The sequence below is a fragment of the Schistocerca nitens genome, chromosome 1 (assembly GCF_023898315.1).
Source record: "Schistocerca nitens isolate TAMUIC-IGC-003100 chromosome 1, iqSchNite1.1, whole genome shotgun sequence".
NCBI lineage: Eukaryota > Metazoa > Arthropoda > Insecta > Orthoptera > Acrididae > Schistocerca > Schistocerca nitens.
The window spans coordinates 929810530-929835842 of NC_064614.1; the positions used below are offsets into that span (position 1 = coordinate 929810530).

General features: G+C 38.2%; 1 protein-coding gene across 2 annotated transcripts in view; it reads left to right on the plus strand.

Moving 5' to 3' along the window:
- The window catches only part of LOC126193340 (U3 small nucleolar RNA-associated protein 25 homolog), a 111944-nt gene that overhangs the window by 72525 nt on the left and 14106 nt on the right, over window positions 1–25313 (plus strand). The window contains exons 5-6 of one of the 2 annotated variants that reach the window (XM_049932678.1): window positions 14531–14794; window positions 23587–23793. In XM_049932678.1, the coding sequence (XP_049788635.1) occupies window positions 14531–14794; window positions 23587–23793 (471 nt within the window). Of the gene's footprint in view, window positions 1–14530; window positions 14799–23586; window positions 23794–25313 lie in introns of both variants that reach the window. The other variant, XM_049932679.1, reaches the window with a different exon arrangement.

Consider the following 25313-nt stretch of genomic DNA (forward strand, 5'->3'; position numbering starts at 1 on the left):
TAAATGTCCATGCCTGCAATTTATTTAGTAAAGAAGGAAGCAGTAGGCTGTTCTCCAGACAAAAATTCTGTTGGATTTAATGAAATTCCTCTGATAAAAATTATACAAGTTCTACTCACATGAAACAATATTATGTGGTTGTAACTATTTGCATTTAAATGCCCCATGTGTACTGCAATAAAAATACTTTTTCCTGCTATAATTTTTGAAAACTGCCATTGCAGGTTTATTGTTGGAACATATTAGAGAGACAACCATTAGAAAAAGAAAAGACTTATGGAGCTAATAATCAAAGATGACTGAACAGTAGTGTGTGAATTGATGGAAATAAAACTTTTAAACTTTCTCATTTCAAGTAATTAACATTTCTTTACATAATTTGGTATCATATCTAAACTCTCTCTCTCTCTCTCTCTCTCTCTCTCTCTCTCTCTCTCTCATCATTATTAGTTGTGCCATTTGTTAAGGTTAAGGAAAAGCAGAAGGCATGTACTTAGTGCCAGTCATAAGTATGTCTGTTTGCTAACTATTACCCCTCATATGTGTATGTTGGGTGACATGTCACATGATGCATAATCATGTCCACCCTGGCAAATGCACGCGCGCACACACACACACACACACACACACACACACACACACACACACACACACACACAACCAGCCGTGGGCTCGCAACACTTGTGTGGTGATCATGGGATCCTGAATCATTATGGTACTTTTTCTTTTCCTATGTTGCATTCTTTCTCTTTGACTATATCTTTTCTCAGATTTAGTCTGTAGAATAGATTCCCTGCTCACATCAAAATTTGTTTGTAGTACATCGGTTGTGTGTTTTCCTACTTTGTTTGTCTATTTCATGTCTTATTTCAATTTCAATCCATTCATGTTTCATCCCCATATCCAGGTTTGACCTCCACCTTTCCAAATCCCAAATCATTTTACAGAAGTGCAAGTTTTATGGTGAAGGTTACCTAATACTCGTCATGATAGCCAGTTCATTTGGTAGATCTTTAGATACCCTTTTGCTGCTGTTACCTGCACATACATGCAGAGGAGTAGTGTCTGTCTGTTTAGATGCACTGTGACTCCGGGTAGTGTCCATCAAGCCATATTGTGTTTACTCTGGCTATATATAAGAAGAGCCCTCATTCAGAGCAGGTGGCATCATGGAAACACATGGCACAGTGAAAGAAAAGACCAAAGTTATCTAATGGTGGCCATGACACTCTGACAGTATCTTCAGAGAGACCTGGTGCTTCAGGGCAAATCATTGCAACCCTAGGATTTTTCCCTCATTAGCCACATCATGGGAGGATTACAAATTCAAGCAAACTGCATAATCAGTTGGCACTGAAGTATTCATCTTAGCTTTTGAGGGGGATTCACTTCCCGAGAAAATCAGTCATGGGCTACTATTCTTATGTGTAGCCATATTGATGCCCCACCCACCTTGATGTAGTGCCTCAAATGCCAATGTTTTGCACATATGTCTTCCCGTTGTATGAAGAACGCAGTGTTTGGAGACTATGGTCAATCTCTTCATAAAAACTCATCATGTGAGCTACCATCTTTCTGTGTCAGTTATGGAGGTGATCACCCTCCCCAATACCTGAAGTGTGCTGCCCTAACTAAGAGAAACATAAAATCCCAGAACTTTAGTATTTCCTCTTTCCGTATCCTTAATGTCGACCTCTGGTAGTCACAAAAATAAATTAGCTGTTGGGGGTTATGTGCCCTTCCCGCTTGTGGTTCTTGCTGTTCCATCTTAGGGAAGAGTATCAAGGTGCTACTGACATTTGCACTGATGACAATAAAACCATGGATAGGTCAGGATATGTATGCCTTTACACCTTATGCCAGCTGTCTTGGTCATCCCCATTTTACTCTGTTTTTAATACTTTTGATGTGTTTAAACCATTATTTGCAGCAAACTACTTCATTTTTTTAATAGTGCTCTTTTTATGTATCCTCTGAGAGAGTGGGTTCTATTCCCATCTTTAACACTTAGACTAACAGATTGGGGATGGGATGGTTGTAGGAGAGAGACCACGTGCCAGATCATGCATTCTGAGGGACACTCGACTGCAGCCACCCACATATCGACCTGACTATTTCTCTTAGCTTATTTTACTATTATCAGTCCTACTGATATTTATTCTATCTAAAGCCATTTTACTTCTTCTAGTACAGATCTCCTCTCCACCCAAGTGGAAGGAATTTCTTCCCTGGATATGGACTTACCCAAATACTTTTACCTCTCTTTCATTGTTATCAGTATTGCTTTTTTCCCAATATTTACCACTCCTACATATTATCACAGTTCATTCAAATTTCTGGATGATGCATCTAACTCCAGATGGAATGTTCCATAAATGAGGGGCTTATGACCTTGTGTCGCTTAATCACCCCCAACCCAACCAATCAAGCAGCAAATCACCCATCCCTCATGTCCATTCTGTTTTTCATTCTTTACCTACCTTCTTTTTACTTTCTCAGCAGCTCATCTTTCTGGTTTTTACACATAGTTTTGAGTACGCAAACACAGAATTGTGGTCATTTGATTATTTTTGGAAGAATTACTCTATTGATTCACACTTTGAGAAGGCATGGCCAAAAATTCATTTTAATTGAGTTAGTATTTCTCCCCTGTAAATAAGCATATTCATAATGGCATAGTCAGTCTCATGATCACCCACATTCCTGAAAATGAGAAACAGTTTTTCAAATAATTATAAAAGCTTTGCATTTATAATTGCAAGCAGTTATTCAGAATAATTGTTCAACATAAAATGATACAATATATAATTTGGTTAGAGTGAAGCATGAATAGTCACACATTTCTCTCATTTTATTTTTCTTTTGACTGTATTTATCATGTTGGCGATGGTTTTTCATAGCCTGCAGCTCCAGTCCTCTGCCAGCCAAATATCTGAGTTAATTCTGCAGCTAACCAAACCAGGATAATGAACTGCAGTGCAGCACACCACACCATTATGTTATCAACTTGTGTCATAGAGCTATGAGGCAGGTCAAACTCAATTCTCAAAGACAGCAATTAAAACAAAAAGTAATTTCTGTGTGTGCATCATTCATTATTGCATGTTTGTGATCGCATTACTCATCCCAGTCCATTATGTAGTGTAGAAGGTTTTTGGCAGTTCACACTCACATTCATTTCCCTATATTCTGCAACCGTGAAATCCTCTTCTGGCTCCTATCCCAAAGATGCTATCGTAACAACTGCCAATTATTGTTTAATTGTTGCAAAATTTCTTTTCTTTCTCATGCTGGGTGTGGGATTTTGAGGAGTATCCAGTAAATCCATGTCTCAAATGCTGCTCATCTTCGCATGGTCAAAACTTTCAGTGTCCAATCTTCCATACTATGTAATAATATCAACTACCTCATAGCATTTTATAAACTGAATTCTTATATCTAGTGTAAACTCTGCATTACACAAACATTCTTCAATTTCATACAAGCATTATGTGTGTAATAAACAAATTTGATCATCTGAGTTCCACATTCATTGAGTTCCTTCGTTTACCACAGCTCCAACACTTAAAAATGCACTACCTAAAAAAATAATAAAAAAAATTGAAGCACCTAGGTTGGGAAGAGGAAATGAAATGGGACTTCACAGGTTGAGAGGGTATGTGATGTTATTTCAGTCATTACAATATCCAATCAAATTCACAAAGGATTTGGTAGTACGAGCCCACTTATCAGTATGATGTTGCACCCCTCTTTCAGATGCATGCAGTGATTCAGTTGGGAAGGGTGTTAAAAGCTGTTGTATCCTTTCCTGAGGCAAGTTGGCCCACAACTGCTGTAATGGTCCTTGACACTCTAGAAACCAGCACTGGGACAGAATTGACATCCAAGCTGGACCCATACATGTTCTACCAGGAACAGGTCTGAGTACCACAATACTGTTGCAGGTAACACATGAGGATGCTTGATGTCCCTGCACGTACAGTTGTACCGTCAGAATTTCCTAAATCACTACAGACCATGACCTGAAGTCATACCTGATTGCTGTCCACACCATGATGCCAGTAGTAACATTGCTGTGACTCTCCAAAACATTGGAGAAATGAGACGTTTCCCCTCTCACCAAAGATGGTCATCCAGTGTAGTGCAGAACCACGATTCATTGCCGAATGCAGTATGACATCATTAATAGGCAGTCCACCGTTCAAAGTTATGACACAACTCCAAACACAGCCATTTGTATCTGTATTGCTTTAATGGAAGTCTACACATTGGACGGAAGTTCACTAGTCTGACTGCTGCTTGTCTCAGACTAATGGTGCGGGATGTCACAGAATGTTGCAGGGAGTCCGTTACATCTTCTCAGGTAGCAGTTGCAGCTGTAAAAGGGTTATGGCATGGTTAATGTGGTCGTCAACTGGAACCTTGATGAGAAGTTTTTGTACTTACCTTCCCATGGAGTTCAACATTGGGCGACTGCCACATCCGAATGCCCCACAGTTCTAGATGTTGCATGATTCGATCAGCCAGCCAAATGGAGACTTACGATGAGGCCTCTTCTAATCAAACACATGCCAATCCCATACATGAAATAACTTTAACTAGAGACAAAAATGAACCACAGAAGAATAAAGTTCTAGTTTGGCCATATCTACGTATTATTTCTACATCTACATCTACATTTACCTCTACATTTATACTCCGCAAGCCACCCAACGGTGTGTGGCGGAGGGCACTTTACGTGCCACTGTCATTACCTCCCTTTCCTGTTCCAGTTGCGTATGGTTCGCGGGAAGAACAACTGTCTGAAAGCCTCCGTGCACGCTCTAATCGCTCTAATTTTACATTCGTGATCTCCTCGGGAGGTATAAGTAGGGGGAAGCAATATATTCGATACCTCATCCAGAAACGCACCCTCTCGAAACCTGGCGAGCAAGCTACACCGCGATGCAGAGAGCCTCTCTTGCAGAGTCTGCCACTTGAGTTTATTAAACATCTCCGTAACGCTATCACGGTTACCAAATAACCCTGTGACGAAACGCACCGCTCTTCTTTGGATCTTCTCTATCTCCTCCGTCAACCCGCTCTGGTACGGATCCCACACTGATGAGCAATACTCAAGTATAGGTCGAACGAGTGTTTTGTAACCCACCTCCTTTGTTGATGGACTACATTTTCTAAGCACTCTCCCAATGAATCTCAACCAGGTACCCGCCTTACCAACAATTAATTTTATATGATCATTCCACTTCAAATCGTTCCACAAGCATACTCCCAGATATTTTACAGAAGTAACTACTACCAGTGTTTGTTAGCAGTTACTTCTGTAAAATATCTGGGAGAATGCGTGCAGAACGATTACTCGATCTCTCAAGAGTACAAAATTATACATCAGTTACAGAACCACTAACAATCCACAATGATTATTGAGACACATACCATGTACATCACAACTGTTTTTGTAATCAGGAATCTACAAAATTAACTGTGAAGACTGCCCAAAATTTTATATTGGACAAGCAGGAAGAAAAATTAGTACACAATTTAAAAGGATACATGACAGTAAGTGACAATAACCCATCCACATGTGCTGCACATTTAAAAGACATTAACTACAAAATACCTAATATAGAGGGATCACTTCAAACATTACATAAGTTACAGAAAGGAAAAATCGTGGATGTAATGAAAGAAATTGATATTTACATCCATCTAAAAGATCAGTCAGACAGAGTTTTAAATGAGCAAAAAGACCAGAAAAATGGGAAATTCCTAGACAAGTTCCTACCAGTTCTACGGCAAAGCATTATGGAATCATTGAGCAGTTTTTACTCGACTCTTGTAGTTCTCAGTACTGTTTCATTAGAGTACTGTGATAGATTTCATATATAAAATCTTTGTACCAACTATTGAAAAATGAAGTGCTCCCACAATAACAGAACATATATTTACAAGTTATTTTAAAGAAATTAAATATAGTCATATTTACACCAATGATGAATGACAATTAAACATAACTGAGAACAAAAGCATATGTATATCCAGTGACCTTGCTGGCCAAGATAGTGTTTGGCAAGCATGAAGACAAGCAGTAGAATCTCTCGCCGTGTGCAAGCAAACATTATCTTGGATAAATGTAAAACCAAAGCCCAGGATGGCTTGCCGTGAAGGGCAACAAAATCGGGGTCATCGATGTACCGCTGTGCTGTAAGAGTGCCACCAATGACAACCAAAGTGGTCCTGCTGTGTAAAGAAATGTCACCCCAGGCCGTCACTCCTGGTTGTTGGGCAGTGGGAGGCTAGTCAAACTGGTTCCCCACCACTGTCCGGGACGTCTTTAGACACATCTTCACTGGTCAATGGGGCACATTTTGAAGCTGGACATATCGCTGAAGACAATTCTGTTCCAGTCAATGAGATTCCAGACAGAATACATGTCTCGAGACACCCCAGACAGTGGGAGGATACCAATCTGTCTGTCACCCGACAACCAGGAGTGTTGGTCTGGAGTGCTATTTCCTTACACAGCAGGTCCCCTTTGGTTGTTATCCTCGGCACCCTTACAGCACGATACACTCTGTTTTGTTCCCCTATGCGGCAACCCATCCTGGGCTTACATTTCAGCAAAATAATGTGCATCCGCACATGGTGAAAGTCTTTCTGCTTCCTTTGTTTGCTAAACCCCCAGCAAGGTCACTGGATCTCTCCCCATTGGAGAACGTTTGGAGCATTATGGGCAGGGCCCTACAGCTATCTTGGGATTTTGACAATCTGACATGCCAATCAGACAGAATTTGGTGCAATAACACTCAGGAGGGTGTGCAAAATCTCTATCAATGCCAATCTGAAAGACTGCTTGCTTTATGGTCAGCCGTTGGGTGGCTTGCAGAGTATAAATATAGATGTGGATGTAGGTGGACCATTTCATTACTGACTTTCTCAATTTGTGATGCTCTTTCTGTTAAATCAATCGTATAATTTCTCCAAAATTGTAATCATTTCTATATTTGTACATGTGCGTCATATCTACCGATTTCTGTCCCCTTCGGATAATTCCTTTGTGGCGTGTGTTTTTTTAAGATTGCATTTTACCATCTGCTGTACACTTTTCACGCAACAAAACCACATTTGTCTCTAACCAGTTGATTTCAGGGCTGATGATTGCATTGCAGAGTGTCCTATACATACCACCACCACCACCACCACCACCACCACCACCACAACCTTCTACCCTCGTCCACGTACTTCACTGGAGATTGTCCGGTCACAGTCTCCACTTGCAAATATCAGTTCAGGGAGAGCAGATACCAAACATTTAAATACTGAGTCATTCAGTATAATTTATTATCCTGAAACTGGTTCCTTCCACAAAAGAATACACCACATACTTCTTTTCCTCCTGCAGTAAGAGCAGTGATTCCCATTTCAAATTCTGACCCCAAATTGGTGTTACCACTAATCATGACAGCAATGAGCCAACAACTTGTGCTCCGCATCTCAGAAACCAGAGATCACTGTAAGGCAAAAATACATTACAATGTTGATGTATTGGTATTCACTCTTCCCTACTGATGCTCCTAACAACTTCACATTAGTGTGCTTCGCAGACAGGTCTTATCATAAAACCCCTTTTGTAAATACTATCCTTGTACCATTCCCTACTATAAATCAGTCTCTATTTGCATTCCACACTACAAAAAAATACACGCTCAATAGCAACATCAACAACAAGTGACTCCAACCCATCTTGCAATCTCACACCTGTTTTTTCACTCCTGTTGCTTCCAGTTCTCTTACTTTACTGTCAGACCAAAAAAGGAAAAAAAATCTCTTACCTTTGTCTCAATACTGATAGTTTGTTGTCTTTTGTTTGGGGTGGCTAAGTCTTGCTAAAAACTCACTTTTGTGATGCTACTCATGGTCCTACCTCATTAAATAGGCAGCACAATTCCTGTTCTTCTCCACCTTGGCACAAGTTGGGTAATGCTTGCACTTCTTGGTATTTGTTCTCCAGTGCCTGTGGAAACTTCTTAGCTTCACACTTTGTCTAAACACATTCAAATTCCAGTTATCTCACCTGATATCAGTGGTAATTTGAATAAACCTTCCTCAATCGGTGGTGCTCTTCCTCTGTTAATATTCTCACTGCTGTTTTCAAAGCTGCATTTATTTTGCCTCAACAGTATAACAGATTATAGTAAAGTGGAAATGATGTAAATATACTGAATGTAAACAACTGCAATATGCATAATGATAGACAAAAATGTTCTTAATTTTTTCCAACTTTATGGATTTGCGAACACACTCCGACAACTGGTTAATGTGATCAGTATGGGCTGTGTCCACCTCTGGCAATGATGGGCCATGCTGTGAATGATGTCATCAATGTCGTATTGAGGCAATAATGCCTATTCTTCCTGCAGAGCTACTCGCAAGTCTAGGAGAGTGGATGGTAAATGCTGACTTGAGCACATCCCACACAGCTACATGGGATTCAGATCAGAAGAGTGGGCAGGCCACGCCACGTGTGCAATATCGTACATTTCCAAGAAAACATCAGCCACCCATGGTCTATGAGTCCAAGTATCATCCTGGGTGGCTGACTAAAGGGATAAGAATATCTTGTAGAACAAAGTGGCAATTATATCAAAACGTTAGAAACAGTCACAATCTAAATGCAGCAGCCCATTACAGACAGTATTGTAAGGTGCTTAAAAAAGTTATTTGGAAGGCAAAAAGTATGTGGTATGCAGATAGAATAGCTAAGTCTCAGGATAAAATTAAAACCATATGGTCAGTCGTAAAGGAAGTGGCTGGTCTGCAGAGACAGGTCGAGAATATAGAATCAGTGCGTAGTGGGGATGTCCATGTTACTGATAAGTCGCATATATGTACAGTACTTAATAATCACTTTCTGAATATAGCAGGTGAACTAAATAGAAACCTAGTCCCAACAGGGAATCATATAGCGCTCTTAGAAAAAAGTGTTCCGAGACTGTTACCTGAAATGCTCCTCCATGATACTGACAAGAGGGAGATTGAGTTAATAATTAAATCACTAAAGACCAAGAACTCTCATGGATATGATGGGGTATCTAGCAGAATACTGAAGTCTTGTTCCACGTATGTTAGCTCAGTACTTAGCCATATCTGTAACTTTTCCTTTAGGAGTGGTCGGTTTCCTGACCGATTAAAGTACTCGGTAGTGAAGCCACTTTATAAAAAGGGAGACAGGGATAATGTTGACAATTATAGACCTATTTCTATGCCATCGGTGTTTGCTAAAGTTATCGAGAAGGTTGTATATACAAGGTTACTGCAGCATTTAAATTCACATAATTGCTGTCAAATGTACAGTTTGGTTTTAGAAATGGCTTAACAACTGAAAATGCTATAGTCTCTTTTCTCTGTGAGGTTTTGGACGGATTAAATAAAAGGTTGCGAACGTTAGGTGTTTTCTTCGATTTAACAAAGGCTTTTGACTGTGTTGACCACAAAATATTACTGCAGAAGTTGGAACATTATGGAGTAAGGGGAGTAGCTTACAATTGGTTCGCCTCCTACTTTAAGAACAGAAAGCAGAAGGTAATCCTCCGCAATATTGAGAGTGGTAATGATGTTCAGTCCCAATGGGGCACTGTTAAATGGGGCGTTCCCAAGGGTCGGTGCTGGGGCCACTGCTGTTTCTTATTTATATAAATGATATGCCTTCTAGTATTACAGGTGATTCAAAAATATTTCTGTTTGCTGATGACACCACCTTGGTAGTGAAGGAACTTGTGTGTAATATTGAAACATTATCAAATAATGTAGTTCATGATATAAGTTCGTGGCTTGTGGAAAATAATTTGATGCTAAATCACAGTAAGACTCAGTTTTTACAGTTTCTAACTCACAATTCAACAAGAACTGACATTTTAATCAGACAGAATGGGCATGTTATAAGCGAGACGGAACAGTTCAAGTTCCTAGGCGTATGGATAGATAGTAAGTTGTTGTGGAAAGCCCATGTTCAGGATCTTGTTCAGAAACTAAATGCCGCTTTATTTACCATTAGAACAGTATCTGAAATAAGTGACATTTCAACACGAAAAGTAGTATACTTCGCATATTTTCATACGCTTATGTCATATGGTATTATTTTTTGGGGTAATTCTTCTGATTCAAAAAGGGTATTTTTGGCTCAAAAACGGGCTGTTCGAGCTATGTATGGTGTAAGTTCGAAAACCTCTTGTCGACCCCTATTCAATAGTCTGGGAATTTTGACATTGCCCTCACAGTATGTATTTTCTTTAATGTCGTTTGTTGTTAGCAATATTAGCTTATTCCCAAGAGTTAGCAGCTTTCACTCAGTTAATACTAGGCAGAAATCCAATCTGCATGTGGAATGCACTTCCTTGACTCTTGTGCAGAAAGGAGTGCAGTATTCTGCTGCATCCATTTTCAATAAGCTACCACAAGAACTCAAAAACCTTAGCAGTAGCCCAAACACTTTTAAGTCTAAACTGAAGAGTTTCCTCATGGCTCACTCCTTCTATTCTGTCGAGGAGCTCCTGGAAGAGCTAAAAAATTAAGCAAATTCCAGTGTTACATTCTTGATTTTCTTTATTTAAACTAACGACTTGTTGCCTGAATATGTTTCTTATATTTCATTTCATTCTGTTTCTACAATCGTGTTATAATTTCATGTATTGACTCGTTCCATGACCATGGAGACTTCTCCTAAATGCGGTCCCACGGAACAATAAATAAATAAATAAATAAAAATCTGGGCCCACAGCATCCCTCAACAACCACACTTGAGGTTCCAATATGTGACAGCAGTTAAAACTTCCCGATTCACCTGTACAATTTCATGAAGTGGTGTTCGAATGGTCAACATAATCCCTGCTCATACCGTTGGGCATCCTCCTCGATATCAGTTTCTTTCAACAATGTTTGGGTTCCAAAATGATGTTCCACGTGCCCTCCAGATGTGAATCTGCTGATAATCCCTCTCCAGACCAAAATGGGACTCATCTGTATGATCGTCCAGGTGGCATGTTGATGATTTCACTCTATATGTTCCCTTTTGTGTGAAGACATCTGAGAGCTACGCGTATGGCAAGTTTTCAACAGCAAAGGCCACTCTGCTGAAGCATTTTGTATGCCTTTTGCCTCGTTACGGCACGTCCAGTGGATGCTGCTGCAATGTTGGATGCCAGTTGCCGTGCAGTGTAAGGCGGTACCATTGTGCCCTTACAGTCTTTGGGATATAGTTTTGGTCTCTGCAAACAGTCACCACATTCAAGACCAGTAGAACGATTCACATTAAACCATCAGACCACATGAGTTTGCAACTGTCCTGCTTCTATTCTTCCTGTGGCCCACCATTGCAGAGTGTCTGGTAGGCATCTTCTCTGTGCCATACTGCACCACCTATAAATGTGTACACAGTGATTGTGGATGTGAGTCGATGTGGCAGACACTATCCTGTTTGATAGGGGCCGTGACACCATCGTTGGCATGATTTTCCGTTGACCGGAATGCCATCTTCTGTGCAGAATGCGACTGTATGAACATCTGTTGACAGTTTGCATGATTATTTCAGAATTAGACACTGGACAGGGAAATAGCGATTTGTTGCTTTAATTTTGGACACCAGTGTATTTTATTGTGTTCAAATATTTCTCGCAGTTGTAATACTGTCCGTCTTAAGGGGCTCCAGAACGCCCTATACTTGCAATGTTAAAATAACGCTTATAAATTACATCTTTCCTCACAAAGTATTTGAGGTAGGAAGTTGAACTTTTTACAGATTATTTATTGGAATATGGGCTACAACTTAACACAGGAATTTTACAAAATTTTAGTTCAGTTATTAAAGATGATTTTTTTTTCAATTGTAATGAAAATTCACAACATTTTTTTGCAATTTTTTATTTATATATTCAAAAATATACAGTTTTTTGGAAAAAGGCTGTGTTAATTTATGCAGAAGGTACTGTGTAACATTTACTGAAAGTTTGAAACAAATATGTTTGGAAGATCCTTAGAAAACATGTAATTAGTATGAGAAAGTAAAAGTTTTGGGAATTGAGCGACAAAGATTGGATTAACTTTTTAGTGCATTCCAGGTCCATAGGATGGATTATCTTCATCCTCTGCAAACTCCTCCTCCAGCTTCCTCTTGTTCCTCCTCCTGTTTACTCTTGCTTGTATTTCTAGACTCTTTACAGCCCTGTCTGCAGCCCGAAGGCGTTCCTTGTCTAAAGCAAGCATCGCTCGTACCATGTTAGAACCTATCTTCATTCCCATATTTCTAAATACCTTGCAGCTTACAATGTTGCCATCATTGAAAGTCGCAACAGCATCATACACACCAAAGTGAAGTATTTCTATTCCAACAAATACAGTCTTGGGGATTCTCGACCATATAACACTATTTACACTTTCATTGGGGTTTTGAGTTTTTCCGTGAATACACTTTTTCAACAGTTCAGGTGCTGCTAAGTCTCTGAAAATAGGTTTTATCACCTTATGAGTGTACACTTCACCAGTTAGCAATCCTTTGTTATATTTACACCAACTGTCTTCTTCTTTGGGACACAAGCTATGTTGGGGATTTTCATCGTCTTTATTGTTTACAGTAATAACACATACCTTTGGCTTTCCAACATTTCTCCTTTTCTTAAAAGCCTTCAGAGGATTTCTAATAACTTTACTTTTACTCATTATTATACTGCAACAAAACAGAGACTCAAGAAACAGAATTAATTACGAATATTTTCGAGATAACGACAGAGTAAATAAACATGAAACGATCGACAATCACACCAGCGATATATATTGAACCATCACAGGTTAGCCACAACAGATACTTTATCTCACATCACTAAAATGTACCTGATGAACACGGACGTTAATAATAACACCATTTGACAGCAGTTTAACAGCGCCACAGTGGGTCACACCCATGTAGAACACATTTCAAAAAAAATTTAAAAATAGTTGTAGTCTTCGGAATTGAATAAATTATATATCTATTAAAAGGTAATAGTCTGCAGATTCAGAAAACGCAAAAAAGTAAAAATTGAACTTTTCATGATTTTGAGCCTTTCCGGAGCCCCTTAAGAATTGGAGGAGTGGTTGGGAAGATAAGCATTAATATTATTTATCATGCTACACACACATTCTCACATTTGTACGTTGCATGCTAAATAATAGTAACAATTTCTCAGAATATTTGAATAAGCTATCATCCAGGAAATTGAATGTGTCTGGATTGAGTACTTCTTTCCTCAGCCTGTTCTGCAACCAAGTGACCAGTACTAAGCCAAAACTGCTTCCTTAGCATTTTTGTATGACACACAGGATTGTGACACTTGTTTTTCCCATAGCACTGCATCTGCTTGCATGTACCCAGCCACAAACTTAACTTTTTTTTATCTTTGTTTCAGTAAACTGTGTATACTCACTGAAACAGTGTAATAAACACCACAGTGGCGAATTGAATCAGTAAACTGTATGTTGTGACATACTATTGTTGTCACATAATAGTCATAGTGTTTGCAAACATGATTTATGATACTCATTTTGTATGCCACAATGGTTCAAGTACAGTGAATTCTATCTACAAGGATTAGAGATTTTATCATTTAGTTAAATGCTAATTCTTGCTCATTGCAATATTCTAAATTTGCAACTTGTACTGCTATTTAGTTTGCTACAATTAAAGTTTGCATTCCTTTACCTCTCAGTGTACATTTCAACTATTCTTAATGTGCAAAATTAACCGTGACAGTAAATCTTTACAGAATGAAAACTAACCCAGTTTGTACAGTTAAATGTAATACAATGATCCAGTAACACCATATTAATGTCTAGCCTTTATTGCAACAGTGTTTAAATACTACTAATTTCCAGAGCACAATTTTGGCTTGTTACTCTCCTGAAATTCCCTTATTCCTTTTTTTTTTAACTACCCCATTTTATATTCCCGTCTTCCATTTCCCTCCCCTCTTCCACCCCCTTCCACAGTACCACTCCTACAGCACTCTCCACTATTCCTCCTATACCTCCTTCTTCTTCCTCCACCAGCCCTCTCTCACCCAAGTCCTCTCTCTCTCCCCCTTTTTTCATCCCCCATTGCAGAAGGATGTAGGTTGCAGTAGGTACTGGGAGATGAAGAAGCTTGCACAGGATAGAGTAGCATGGAGAGCTGCATCAAACCAGTCTCAGGACTGAAGACCACAACAACAACAACAACAACAACAACAACATTGCTCCTCAGTCCTTTTGCTTCCTCCCATTTTGCTGCTCCCTTTTTTACCCTTCCTCTTTCCTCTTCCCTTGTTCCTCTCTCCTGTTTTCTCCCTCGGCTTTCCTCCTCCCTTTACCACTACCCCTTCCCCCATCCCCTTCTCTCCCAGTACTGAGAAACATGTAAATTTATTTGATGTATAAGACATTGATTTAATCTATTTGTTCTTTGTAATATAAAAGTGAACTAGATACATTACTGAGCTTTTCACATTTGCATTACTTATTTCAGAATTGGGACCACCTGTTGCACGTAATGGAGCATTTACATCTGCAACCACGAACAACACATGGAACTGATTTCTCACGGGTACATATGTGGGCTATTAATGGGTGGACCAAATTCTATCGACAGTCAATAATTTTTTCATCAGTCAATTTACCAGAGATAACTTCTCTTCTTAATCATCATTGTCGAAACTATGGTGGTCGTGTATTTGTTGAAAATCCGGCTACTACAGGTGCAGTGTCTGGTGTGGTTGTGCAAGTTCCTCAGGCAAGTATTAACTCCTAGGTTACTAAGTGTTTACATAATCTAGTTTACTAAGTGTTCACATAAATGCTTAGACAGTGGTTTTACTGGGTGTCATAAATCAGGAATGCATAGGCCGCATGTGGTCCGCCATTCGTTCGTGTAATTTTTTTCATTTTATTTACTCATCTTTCGTTCTCTCTCAAAATGGAGAGAGTTGGTGCTTGTAGAGCTTAGTTCCATTGACCCCAGTCTAGATGGCAGTGGTGCAGGAGAAACCAAATTAGGAACAATAGTTTGTCTCACAGCACAATATTTTTGAACTTGCAGCCCATACATAGTCACAGTAAGGAGTTTGCAGACAGCAGTCTTAACAAGCGTACACCCCTGGCTTACATGAAAATTAAAAGGTTGCAAAAGATTGTTGAGGTAAATTTTTATGAGCTCCATAAAATACAGGACAAAAGACCAAAATACAAACAAGGAACTATATTGGATCACATTTTGATATCAAATATAAGAAAACTGACTAGGAGGAGGAAAAAAGGGAAGAAAAGAAAGATTTTCCTGTACAGCTTGTCTACCTTTCTCATTCTTCTGCTATATTCACTGGTTACAGAAACTATTCCTATTGACACAGAGTGGTGAGTAACTCATTGTTCTCTTGTTACGTCCTTTGTCTTCATTTTTGTTTCATGTTCTTGCAAGAGAGGGTGGCTTTAGTCTTTGAAATTGAGTTTTGTTATAAGGCTATCAAAGATGTTATGATGATTGAACAGTCTGGAGTTAGACATATAAGGATTTGTCAAAGTGTGCCATAAAGTAAATACGTTCCAAGGTTGTGAAATCATTCAGGTTTTGAAGCATACCAAGTCCACACTATCATCTGTTCCTATGATTAAAATTGCAGTAAATGTAGAAGACAGACATCTCGTATTGAAGCATCATTGCTTTATGAGAGTTTCCCAATACTTTTCCTCACAGTTGCAAGGGAGGAAGAAACTAAGCAACATACACTGAAGGAAAAAAATGCAAAACCAAAAAATAATTAGAGTTATGAAATTTTGAGAACAGATCTGTCTAGGTGTGCTTGTCCGAAAACTGTGCCTGTCTCTAACTTAACTTGTCTTCTTTAAGGTAAATAGCAATCTGTTTTTCCTACATTGTTAACATATTTAAGTAATTAACATTACAGGATTACAGGTTAATGTAATTGCAAGATAAGCCATTACAAATTTGAAATGCTGTTACATTAATAACTGGTGTAACTGCCATAATGCTGAATGCAAGCATGCAAATGTGCATGAATTGTGTTGGACAGGTGCTGGCTGTCAGTTTATGGGCTGGAAATCCATGCCTGTTCCATGTGTTCAGTCGATACAAGGACGGTTAAATCATATGTGAATGATGTTGGAGTTGTCATTCTATGGTATACCATATGTGCTTTACAGGAGACAGATCTGATGATGGAGCAGACCAATGCAATATGTCGACATTCTGTAAAGCATTTTGGGTTACAACAGCAATGAGTGAGTGTTATCCTATGAAAAACACCCCCTGGAATGTCTTTAATGAATGGCAGCACAACAGATTGAATTACCGGACGACGTACAGATTTTGCAGTAAGATGCATGGGATGACCATGAGAATGCTCCCGCTGTCATATGAAATCGTAGCCCAGACCAAAACTCCAGGTGTAGGTCCATTGTGTCTAGTGCGCAGACAGGTCCATTGCAGGCACTCAAATGTCCTCCTCCTAACCAACACAGGGGCATCACTGACAACGATGCAGAACCAGCTTTCATCAGAAAATATAACAGACTTCCTCCCTGCCTTGAAATGAGCTTTTGCTTGCCACCAGTGAAGTATCACTAATGGCAGTGGTTTGAGGTCAGTGGAATACACATTATGGGCATCTGACTAGGAGCTATCCTCTAAGAGCCTAATTTGTAACAGTTCGTTGTTCATAGTGGTGCCAGCTGCTGCTCAGATTACTGCTGCAGATGCAGTACTGTGCCAGAACTACACACCAAACACAATGGTCTTTCCTCTCAGTAGTGCCATGTGGCTGTCCAGAGCCCAGTCTTCTTATGACCATACATTCCCATGGCCACTGTTACCAGCATTCCTGTACAGTGGCTACCTTCCTGCCAAGCCCGTCAGCAGAATTGCAGAATTACACAACCTTATTCAAATTCAGTGAGGTGTTGATAATGGCATTTTTTTCACCTTAAAGATATTCTTGACTAACATAAACTCACCACGACCATTCTCAAAGGTAAGTAATGTTCGTGACTGTTACATTGTGTGTTTAAAGCAAACGTGATTTGCATCCTCATAATATCTCTACTAGCGCCACTCTTATGTGACAGGTGCGAAATTTGAAAAGACGTCATCTTAAACATGCAGAAACACACCTACCAACTTTCATTTATGTCACTCATCTCATTCTTAGTGTTGCAATTTTTTTCTGCCTGTGTGTTTATAGCTACACAGTGATCACTATTGCTGTTGCATAAGAAAAACTTCAATAAAAAAAATTGCAAAGAGCCTCATACTGCCAAATCACATCCACATTATCTGATAAATTGAAAAGATGCACTTCCAATAGTTTTCCTGTTTTAACTACCTATAGTCCCCACAATAATGATATCCTAACAGAATTAGGCCAAAGGCATAGTCACTACCTTCATCAGAAACTATCTGACAAACCTGGTGTTGCCTAGGTATTCATTTTGCCAATTTTCTGTTAGAATCAAAAACAAAAAAATGAACTGTGTCTGTATTGAAAAAAATTCATTTCCATGTATTTGTAAACACATCTGTGAAATTATGAAACACTCATTCAAAGATATATATGCTTAATATACATATGTATAAGCACAGTATCCCAGACAGTTTCTATATGCTTTATGTGTCTACTCTGTGAGTTTGTAAACATTTTTTTTATTATTACAGTATTAATCAATACAAAGATTAATTAACATCATCATCTTGTTGTATTCCTGTTATCCTCTACCAAGCCTCTTTATCCAGCGCATCTTCCTTGTTGATGCTGCAATGTTCCGTTACTCCGTTTATGTGGTCTGTCCAAGAACATCGTGGTCTTCCGCGCTTATGTGTGCCAGGTGGTTTCCATTCATAAACCTTCTTTGGCCACTGATGATCTGGTATTGTCATCATACGTCAATATCATTTTAATTATTATCTTTCAATTCGATTTGTCACTGTATCATTTGCCTTCGTCCTAGCTCTTACTTCATCATTAGTTTTCCTTTCGCTTCTTGATATTCTGGCACTCCTATGCAAATAATTCATTTCCACAGCTACTAGTCTTCTTTTGATATCCGCGTTTAAGATCCATTAAGTTTGTAAACATCCATACGGCAAAGTCCCTTCTTAACTCTGTAGTTAGCTGTTGTTTTTGTCTACAGTCGTTTGCACTTCATAGTTGAAAGCTTGAAAAGCATCATCAGGGGTCAGGTGTTTCCTTAGTTGATTCGGATGTAAGAGTGGTTTAGTAGCAAAGCATAAATGTATTAAAACTTAATGCATGAAGCATCATTTCTTCACTTATCTCAGTGTTTATGAAGTCATATCGCCTGATCTGTGAGTCATACAATGATATAATTTTGTAGGTACATTAAGTGGTATATGTGGATATTATCTGCAAAATATTTTGTAAATAGACTTAGTAGAAAATAAGTAGTAAATTTAAGAGTCATGCACAATGCAGCACTTTCTTACACATCTCAGTGTTTATGATGCCATATCTCCTGAGCTGCAATGATATGGAAGTTTGGTGACAGATGGGCCATTAGGCTTTATGAAATTTTTATATGAAATCATTTCTGCTTTTGGCTGTTAAAACTTTATTTATTGTGATCACAATTTCAACGTGTTGTCATTTTCAAGCATTTTGGAATGTTGTAACCCACTCAATAATATAAAGCTGTGCTATGCTGTGTAAGAGCATTTGCATGTGGTGTTGTAAATTTATCAGCTCTTCTATGTACCATATATGGTATAGAGCTGGTGAAATAATGATGTAAACACTGGAGTTTAAATTTCGTGTAGTAGGCGTGTGAACTGAATCACAGTTTTGCTGCTTTTGTGATCCAGTTATTACGCCTACTACACGAAATTTAAACTCCAGTGTGTACGTCATTACTTCACCAGTTCTATACTGTATATGGTACATAAAACATATGAAAAATTTACAACGCCTCAGCAAATGCTCTTACACAGCATGACACAGCTTTATATTATTTGAATGGTTACAACATCCCACAGTGCTTGAAAATGACAACATGTCAATTTTGCAGTCGCAGTAAATCATGTTTTAACAGTCAAAAGTAGAATGGATTTCATTTAAAAATGCCATGATATGCTTTTGTAATTGCATTCAGTGGCATATGTGGATATTGCCTGTAAAATTTATTACAAATACAGTTAGTAACACAGAAGAGTACATTAGACTGTCATACATGAAGTGGCAGTTTTTCAAACATTTTATTGGTTATGACATGATATCCTCTGAATTATGATAGGTAGGTGGTTCTTACCCCCACAGCGATTGTTGCCTGACAGAAAGGGTTGTGTGCGCCAAGTTTGGTTGAAATTAGTCTGGCGATTTAGGAGGAGATGTGGCGCTCGCTCGCACACACGCACACACACACACACACACACACACACACACACACACACACACACACGTTTTTATAACATCTGTAAATATAGATCATAACTTCCCATATCCTTGCTATTGACACTGTCATTTGGTTTCATAGTGTATGTTCCTAACAGTACTCTCCTTTGCCTGTCTTTGAAAATCACCCTGTGGCCACTTTTACTTTGTGGAAATCTCAACACAAGTATAATACTATGAAGCTTGTCATGTAGTGGTATTGTGACCAGTATCTTGCTGGAGATGAACATGCAATTGGGAACAGTCTCTCACAAGACAGCTACGCACCACTCTCTGTGATGGGATAGGGCACGCCATGTAACATGTGAGCACCTTTTTACTTCATGCTGCCATTTAAAGCCAGTGTTACAGCCTGACTGCTTCATCTGGTGTTCATAGATCATCATGCTTCTCACTCAGCCACTTTGCTGTATTGCTCTACAGGAAAGACTCCCCGTGCTACTGGGACTGTGATTACAAATGTTATTTGGATTGACTGTGTCCGAGCTATAGATGACTTGGTGTGAACTGATTTACAGACTGATGGTTTGGCATGGTAACTATACTAACTCTGTACCTGTTGTCATGTGTGTTCATGGCTGTAGTGAATTTTGTGTGTCTAAAATAACATCAGCATCCCAGGCTTGATATTTCAGGGTTGAATTTTAACAGGCTTCTGTTGGCCAGAAATTATGAAATAATGCTATGTACCAACTTGACTTATTGTTCTACTGGTTTTGGTTCACAAAACAAACCATCATCACTGGAGGGCTGCAGCAGTGCAATAAAACAATGTAGGTTACATGGGCAAATATTGAAAAATGTTCTGAAAACTTATGGTAGTAAGGTTGTTCACAAAGCTGGAAGTTGATGATTTATACATACATATCAGTACAATTGCATCTCACTATAAACTTGGCTCTGTCTTGTCTTTCACAATATTTGCCAATCATTACAGCAACTTATGTCAGATGATCATGATCACAGACTTGACATATGATAATCAAAGTCATCTGGATACACCTTGTATCCCGTTCAAATGGCAAAGATAGTATAAACAGAACTCACAAAAACATATGACCATCAAGGGTCAACGATTGTGGTCGGGAATGACTATAGACTGTATAGTCTACTACTCCAAGTCGACAAATATGGCTTATACGTATCATTGCTAATTTATATATATATATATATACATACAGTTAAAGGAGACAGTTACAAAGAGTGAGTGTAAGTTTCATTCATTGGCAAGATTTAGTGTCTTAGTGTGGCCATTTGTTGTTCTCAAACAAGTGAATAGAGTTGACTAGCTTTTGAAATGCTGAAGTCATTAGAGGTTATGTGTTTTCAACTTGATGGCCACATCATCATTTCATCCCAGCTACCAGAGAAAGAGGTCCACAAATGAAAAATGCAGAAATGGAAGTTCAATAAGGCAAACTTTTCAATGAAATAGTTATGTCTAACTATTGGTAAAACTACCAAGATTGACTGATTCACATTATAAACCACTGTAGCAAGTCTTCTGGCCTATTCAAAAGCAATCTCTACTTTAACAGATTAGCATGTTGCAATGAGATGCAAGTTTGTAGTATCTATAGACAGAAGTGCAGATCATCAGCTGAAAACCTCACTGTCTAATTCTTCTTAGAGAAGATGTGATGAAGTTCTTTAACGCCACCAACTGCGCAGTGTAATTGCCATTGCATAGGAGACCAAGGGGATGATTTCAAGAAGATGCAGGATGTTCCTAGATGCTGATATATAAAAGAATATGAATCCTTAGGTTTACCCAGGCATGGGAGAAACCAATTTTCTGGTATTATAACAATTTCCTTGCAGAATCTAACAATCAGTTTCTTCCAGATAATTATGGAGAAGGGTATGTGGGACTTAGGAATTCCTTAATAATAGAGAGAGATGTCTTGAAAAGAAACTCCTTCAAGGCCATTCAAAGAAGCTTCTTCTTAAAGGAATTCCTTAATACTGTAAAAAGATTTATTGATAAGAAACTCCTTCAAGGCTGTTTCAAATCATCTTCCACTAGAGCTTTTGAAATTTTTTGGAAGTTTGGTATAAAATTTGATCCCCATGTAGTAGGGGCTGTAGTCTTTCCAAATGATAATCATAGTCTCACCTAGTATTGCAAATGTGCACATGTCTATTTAGACTGTTATACTGTATGACCTTGAAAGTGCAATCCAAACACTTCTCATCATATCATGCTGTCACTGATTTGGTTTGTGATTCCTCTAGAATATGTGACATGGATGTGTGACCATTGGTTCAAACACAATATACTAGTGATTTGAAGCCTACAGCAGCAATGATTAGATATATTGCTTCCCTGACATTACAGCAGTGTTGCTGAAGGGGGACCTAGGGTTTTCTGGTTCCTGTAACCTAGGGATTGCTATTGGTTTTCTGTTTCCTGTAAAATGTTACTGATGCAACACCCAGAATCGTGGACCTCTATACCCGTGCTTCATTGAAATTTTTAAGAGTGTCTGATATGGACAGTTGCATTTGAAGAGGAAATGTTATCACCATAATTTCCAAATCCAAACTGTTCAGCTCCTGCTTCATTACTTATCTTCCCATTTCATTCCTTACACAATATTTTACTGCCGTATGATGCCCTTCAGCTTTCTCTTGACATTTCACTACGATCTTGTCATTAAAAATGAACAGTCAGGTATTTTTTGCTCTGTGAGCACGCAAAATTCTTTTTCTGATCATGCTATAAAATGTAACAGGAACCAGAGAGCTTATTTTGCAACTTAAGTCGTTTGAATCCTCATTCCCATTACAGTTGTGTGTAAACTCCTAAGCTGTAAATTACCCTTCAGCACAGTGTTATTTGTTTTTTATGGTGTAACGGTTTATTCTTGCTTCTCTGTTTTCTCCATGTAGGCTCTTTTCCTTTACATTGCCTTTTTTTTTTTTTTTTTTTTTTTCATTAATGAGACATGCCTGCTTTATCATGCATTTTCATCTACATTTGCATACACACTCAGCAAGCTGCCATAGGGCATGTGATGTAGCATACCTTGTACCACCACTCATTTCCTTTCCTGTTCATTTCCAAGTAAAGTAGGAAAAACATCTGTGTGCTTCCATATGAGCCCTAATTTCTCTCACCTTAATGGTCCTTATGCAAAATGTATACTGGTGGCAGTAGAATCATTCTGCAGTCAGCTTCAAATACCGATTCTCTAAATCTCCTCAGTAGTTTTCCCTGAGAAGAATGTTATTTTCCCTCCAAGGATTCCCACTTGAATTCCTGAAGCATCTCCATAATATGTACGTGCTGATTGAACCTTCTTTCTCTTCTTTGCCTGCTACACACACGCGCACACACACACACACACACACACACACACACACACACACACACACACACACAAAATTTCGTGTATCCTTTAACAAACAAATTTTGATTGTTAGCTGTGGTCTGTACGTTGTTAAGTACCATGATAATTTAAATCTTTCCTATTACATTTTCTTGTTGGTTCTGATTTTATTTTGCAGATTCAATCTTGTCTCGTATAGATTACCTGTGTCCCTCTTCTTTTTCATTTTTATAAATATTTTATTTTAGATCTTTCTCCCCATTTATTACTGCTTGTCCTGAATTAGAAACATACAGTTTTTAGAAGTATTCTCGGACTCCCGTTGGTTTACTCACTTTATGTTGTTTTATTTCTCTGACTCTATTCCTCATTCTTTACATATTCATGAACAGTTTTATTCCTAGATGTTTCAGCCCAGTTCTCAGTGATTCTAAATCTCAGTACTTGAGATACTGATAAATTGCGAACAGACCTCCAGTCTTCAATTACATGGCAGTTTCTTGAAAATTATGAAATTATGGGAAGCAGGACATTAAGTAACAACAAATACTCAGCAAATTTGCTCGGTCATTTTTTTCTCTAAATATGTTCAAATGAATGGTGTGTTAGCTCCTGCAGCAAAACTGTGACCATGTCTTTCCCCATCCTTCTTCAGATGTGCTTATATTCTTTCATAATGTAGTGTATGTATAAAATAAAAAAAATGCACTCTACCTGTATTTCGAAATTTGCTTTTATTGAACTTTTTCTCAACTGTATTGTGTTATATATTACAGGTGTTTAATAAATTTGATGCCAGTAATCCACTTGATGCAATTGATGAAAGATTTAGCCATTTTGTGAAAAAAATATTGCCGCAATACAAGGACAGCATAATGAATCACACCTTAATATATATACCATCTTATTTTGATTTTGTAAAGGTCAGAAATTTTTTCAAAGCAGAAGACATCAGTTTTGTCCAGATATGTGAATATTCAAAGGTAAAGTGAGCTTTACATACATTTTGCTACATCATTCTTTTAAATGTTGTTATTTTCTTTTTGCGTTTGATCAGAACATTGTAGAAAATGCTACTTTCAGAGTACTTTGATCGACAATTTCTATTGCACATTCCTTTTGTATTTCTTTATTTGTATTCATAATATTACTATGAATGACTATACGAATAGAAGCAAATTCTTAGAAATTTTCAAATTATGTTTGTTTCTGAAAAAGCTGTTTGATCTTATGTTGTACCAAGGACAAGTACCATAAATTACATTATAGTTAGGATATAGTGTGTTCAGAATGAAATTCTTGGCATTGATCTAACATAATAAAAAGTTAGCCTTTGCAAGATATAAAGTTGTTGTTGTCGTCGTTGTCGTCCTCCTCCTCCTCCTCCTCCTCCTCCTCCTCCTGCTTCTTCTTCTCCTTCTCCAGTTATTTCTTTTGAGATGCGAATTTCTTCTGTGTTTAAAATAGTCTGTTCCTGTGGTTTTATGACTTAATTGTTTTAGATGTGATTTAATTTGCCTTAATTGTTTTGCTTTGTAATTACAAATTTGAAAGGTAATTACCTGATTACCGTTGGTTCTTGATGGCAGTCAATTGACTGCTTCCCACAGAAATGCATTTTACTTAGTTTATTTGGTGCTTATGTTAGCCAACAATGATGAAATAATATTGATCATTTTAAGAACCACAGCTGACAAATTTTAATGCTCTAGTGATTAATGAAAAACACTAAACCTGTCATACAGTGTTGCTTGTAACAGTTCTTGCATGTCTGTCTGTCGTCACTAACAGCTTAGCTGGTAGCTATAATGTATCACTTTTGCAGTGGACTCCTTTCTAAAGCTGAAAATGAAGTATTGGCTGCTCACACACTAAAGCTACTTTCTTTATTGGGAAAAGCTGCAATGTGACCTACAGATACTAGCCTGGGAGAAGGTATCACACTACGCCTCATGGAACTGTACATATGAAAGGAAAGAAATGTCATACCAGACAACTTAACTCACTTGTCTCAAGCTAACAAAAGAGCTGGAAAAGAGGAATACAAGTATTGTTGGCTCTTTGAACAGAAGCAGAAGGGACGTTTTCTGTGAAAAAAGGACAAGTTGTGCTTCATTCAAGTGTTATTTGCATGGTTGACGACATTACTCTAACATGTCACCAAGGGAAGACTAAGAAAAATGTGCAGTCTTAGTTCTGTCCACTCCAGTGTAACACCCGATGTGGGCTGCAGAAAAGAAAACTCCATAAAAATTAGTTTTTATAATAATATCAATTTTATGTAGGTACGTTGGATCAAATGTCAACCAAAAATAAACTAACAATATTATGAAAAGGAAAGTTGCTACTCACCATATGACGGAGATGCTGAGTTGCAGATAGGCACAAAAAAAAGATTTTCACAAATAAGTTTTCTCATTCATAGGAGATAGTTGGTGATTGAAATTTCATGAGCGGAGCCTGCCACAATGAGAAACACCTTCATTTGAGTGATTTCCTATAT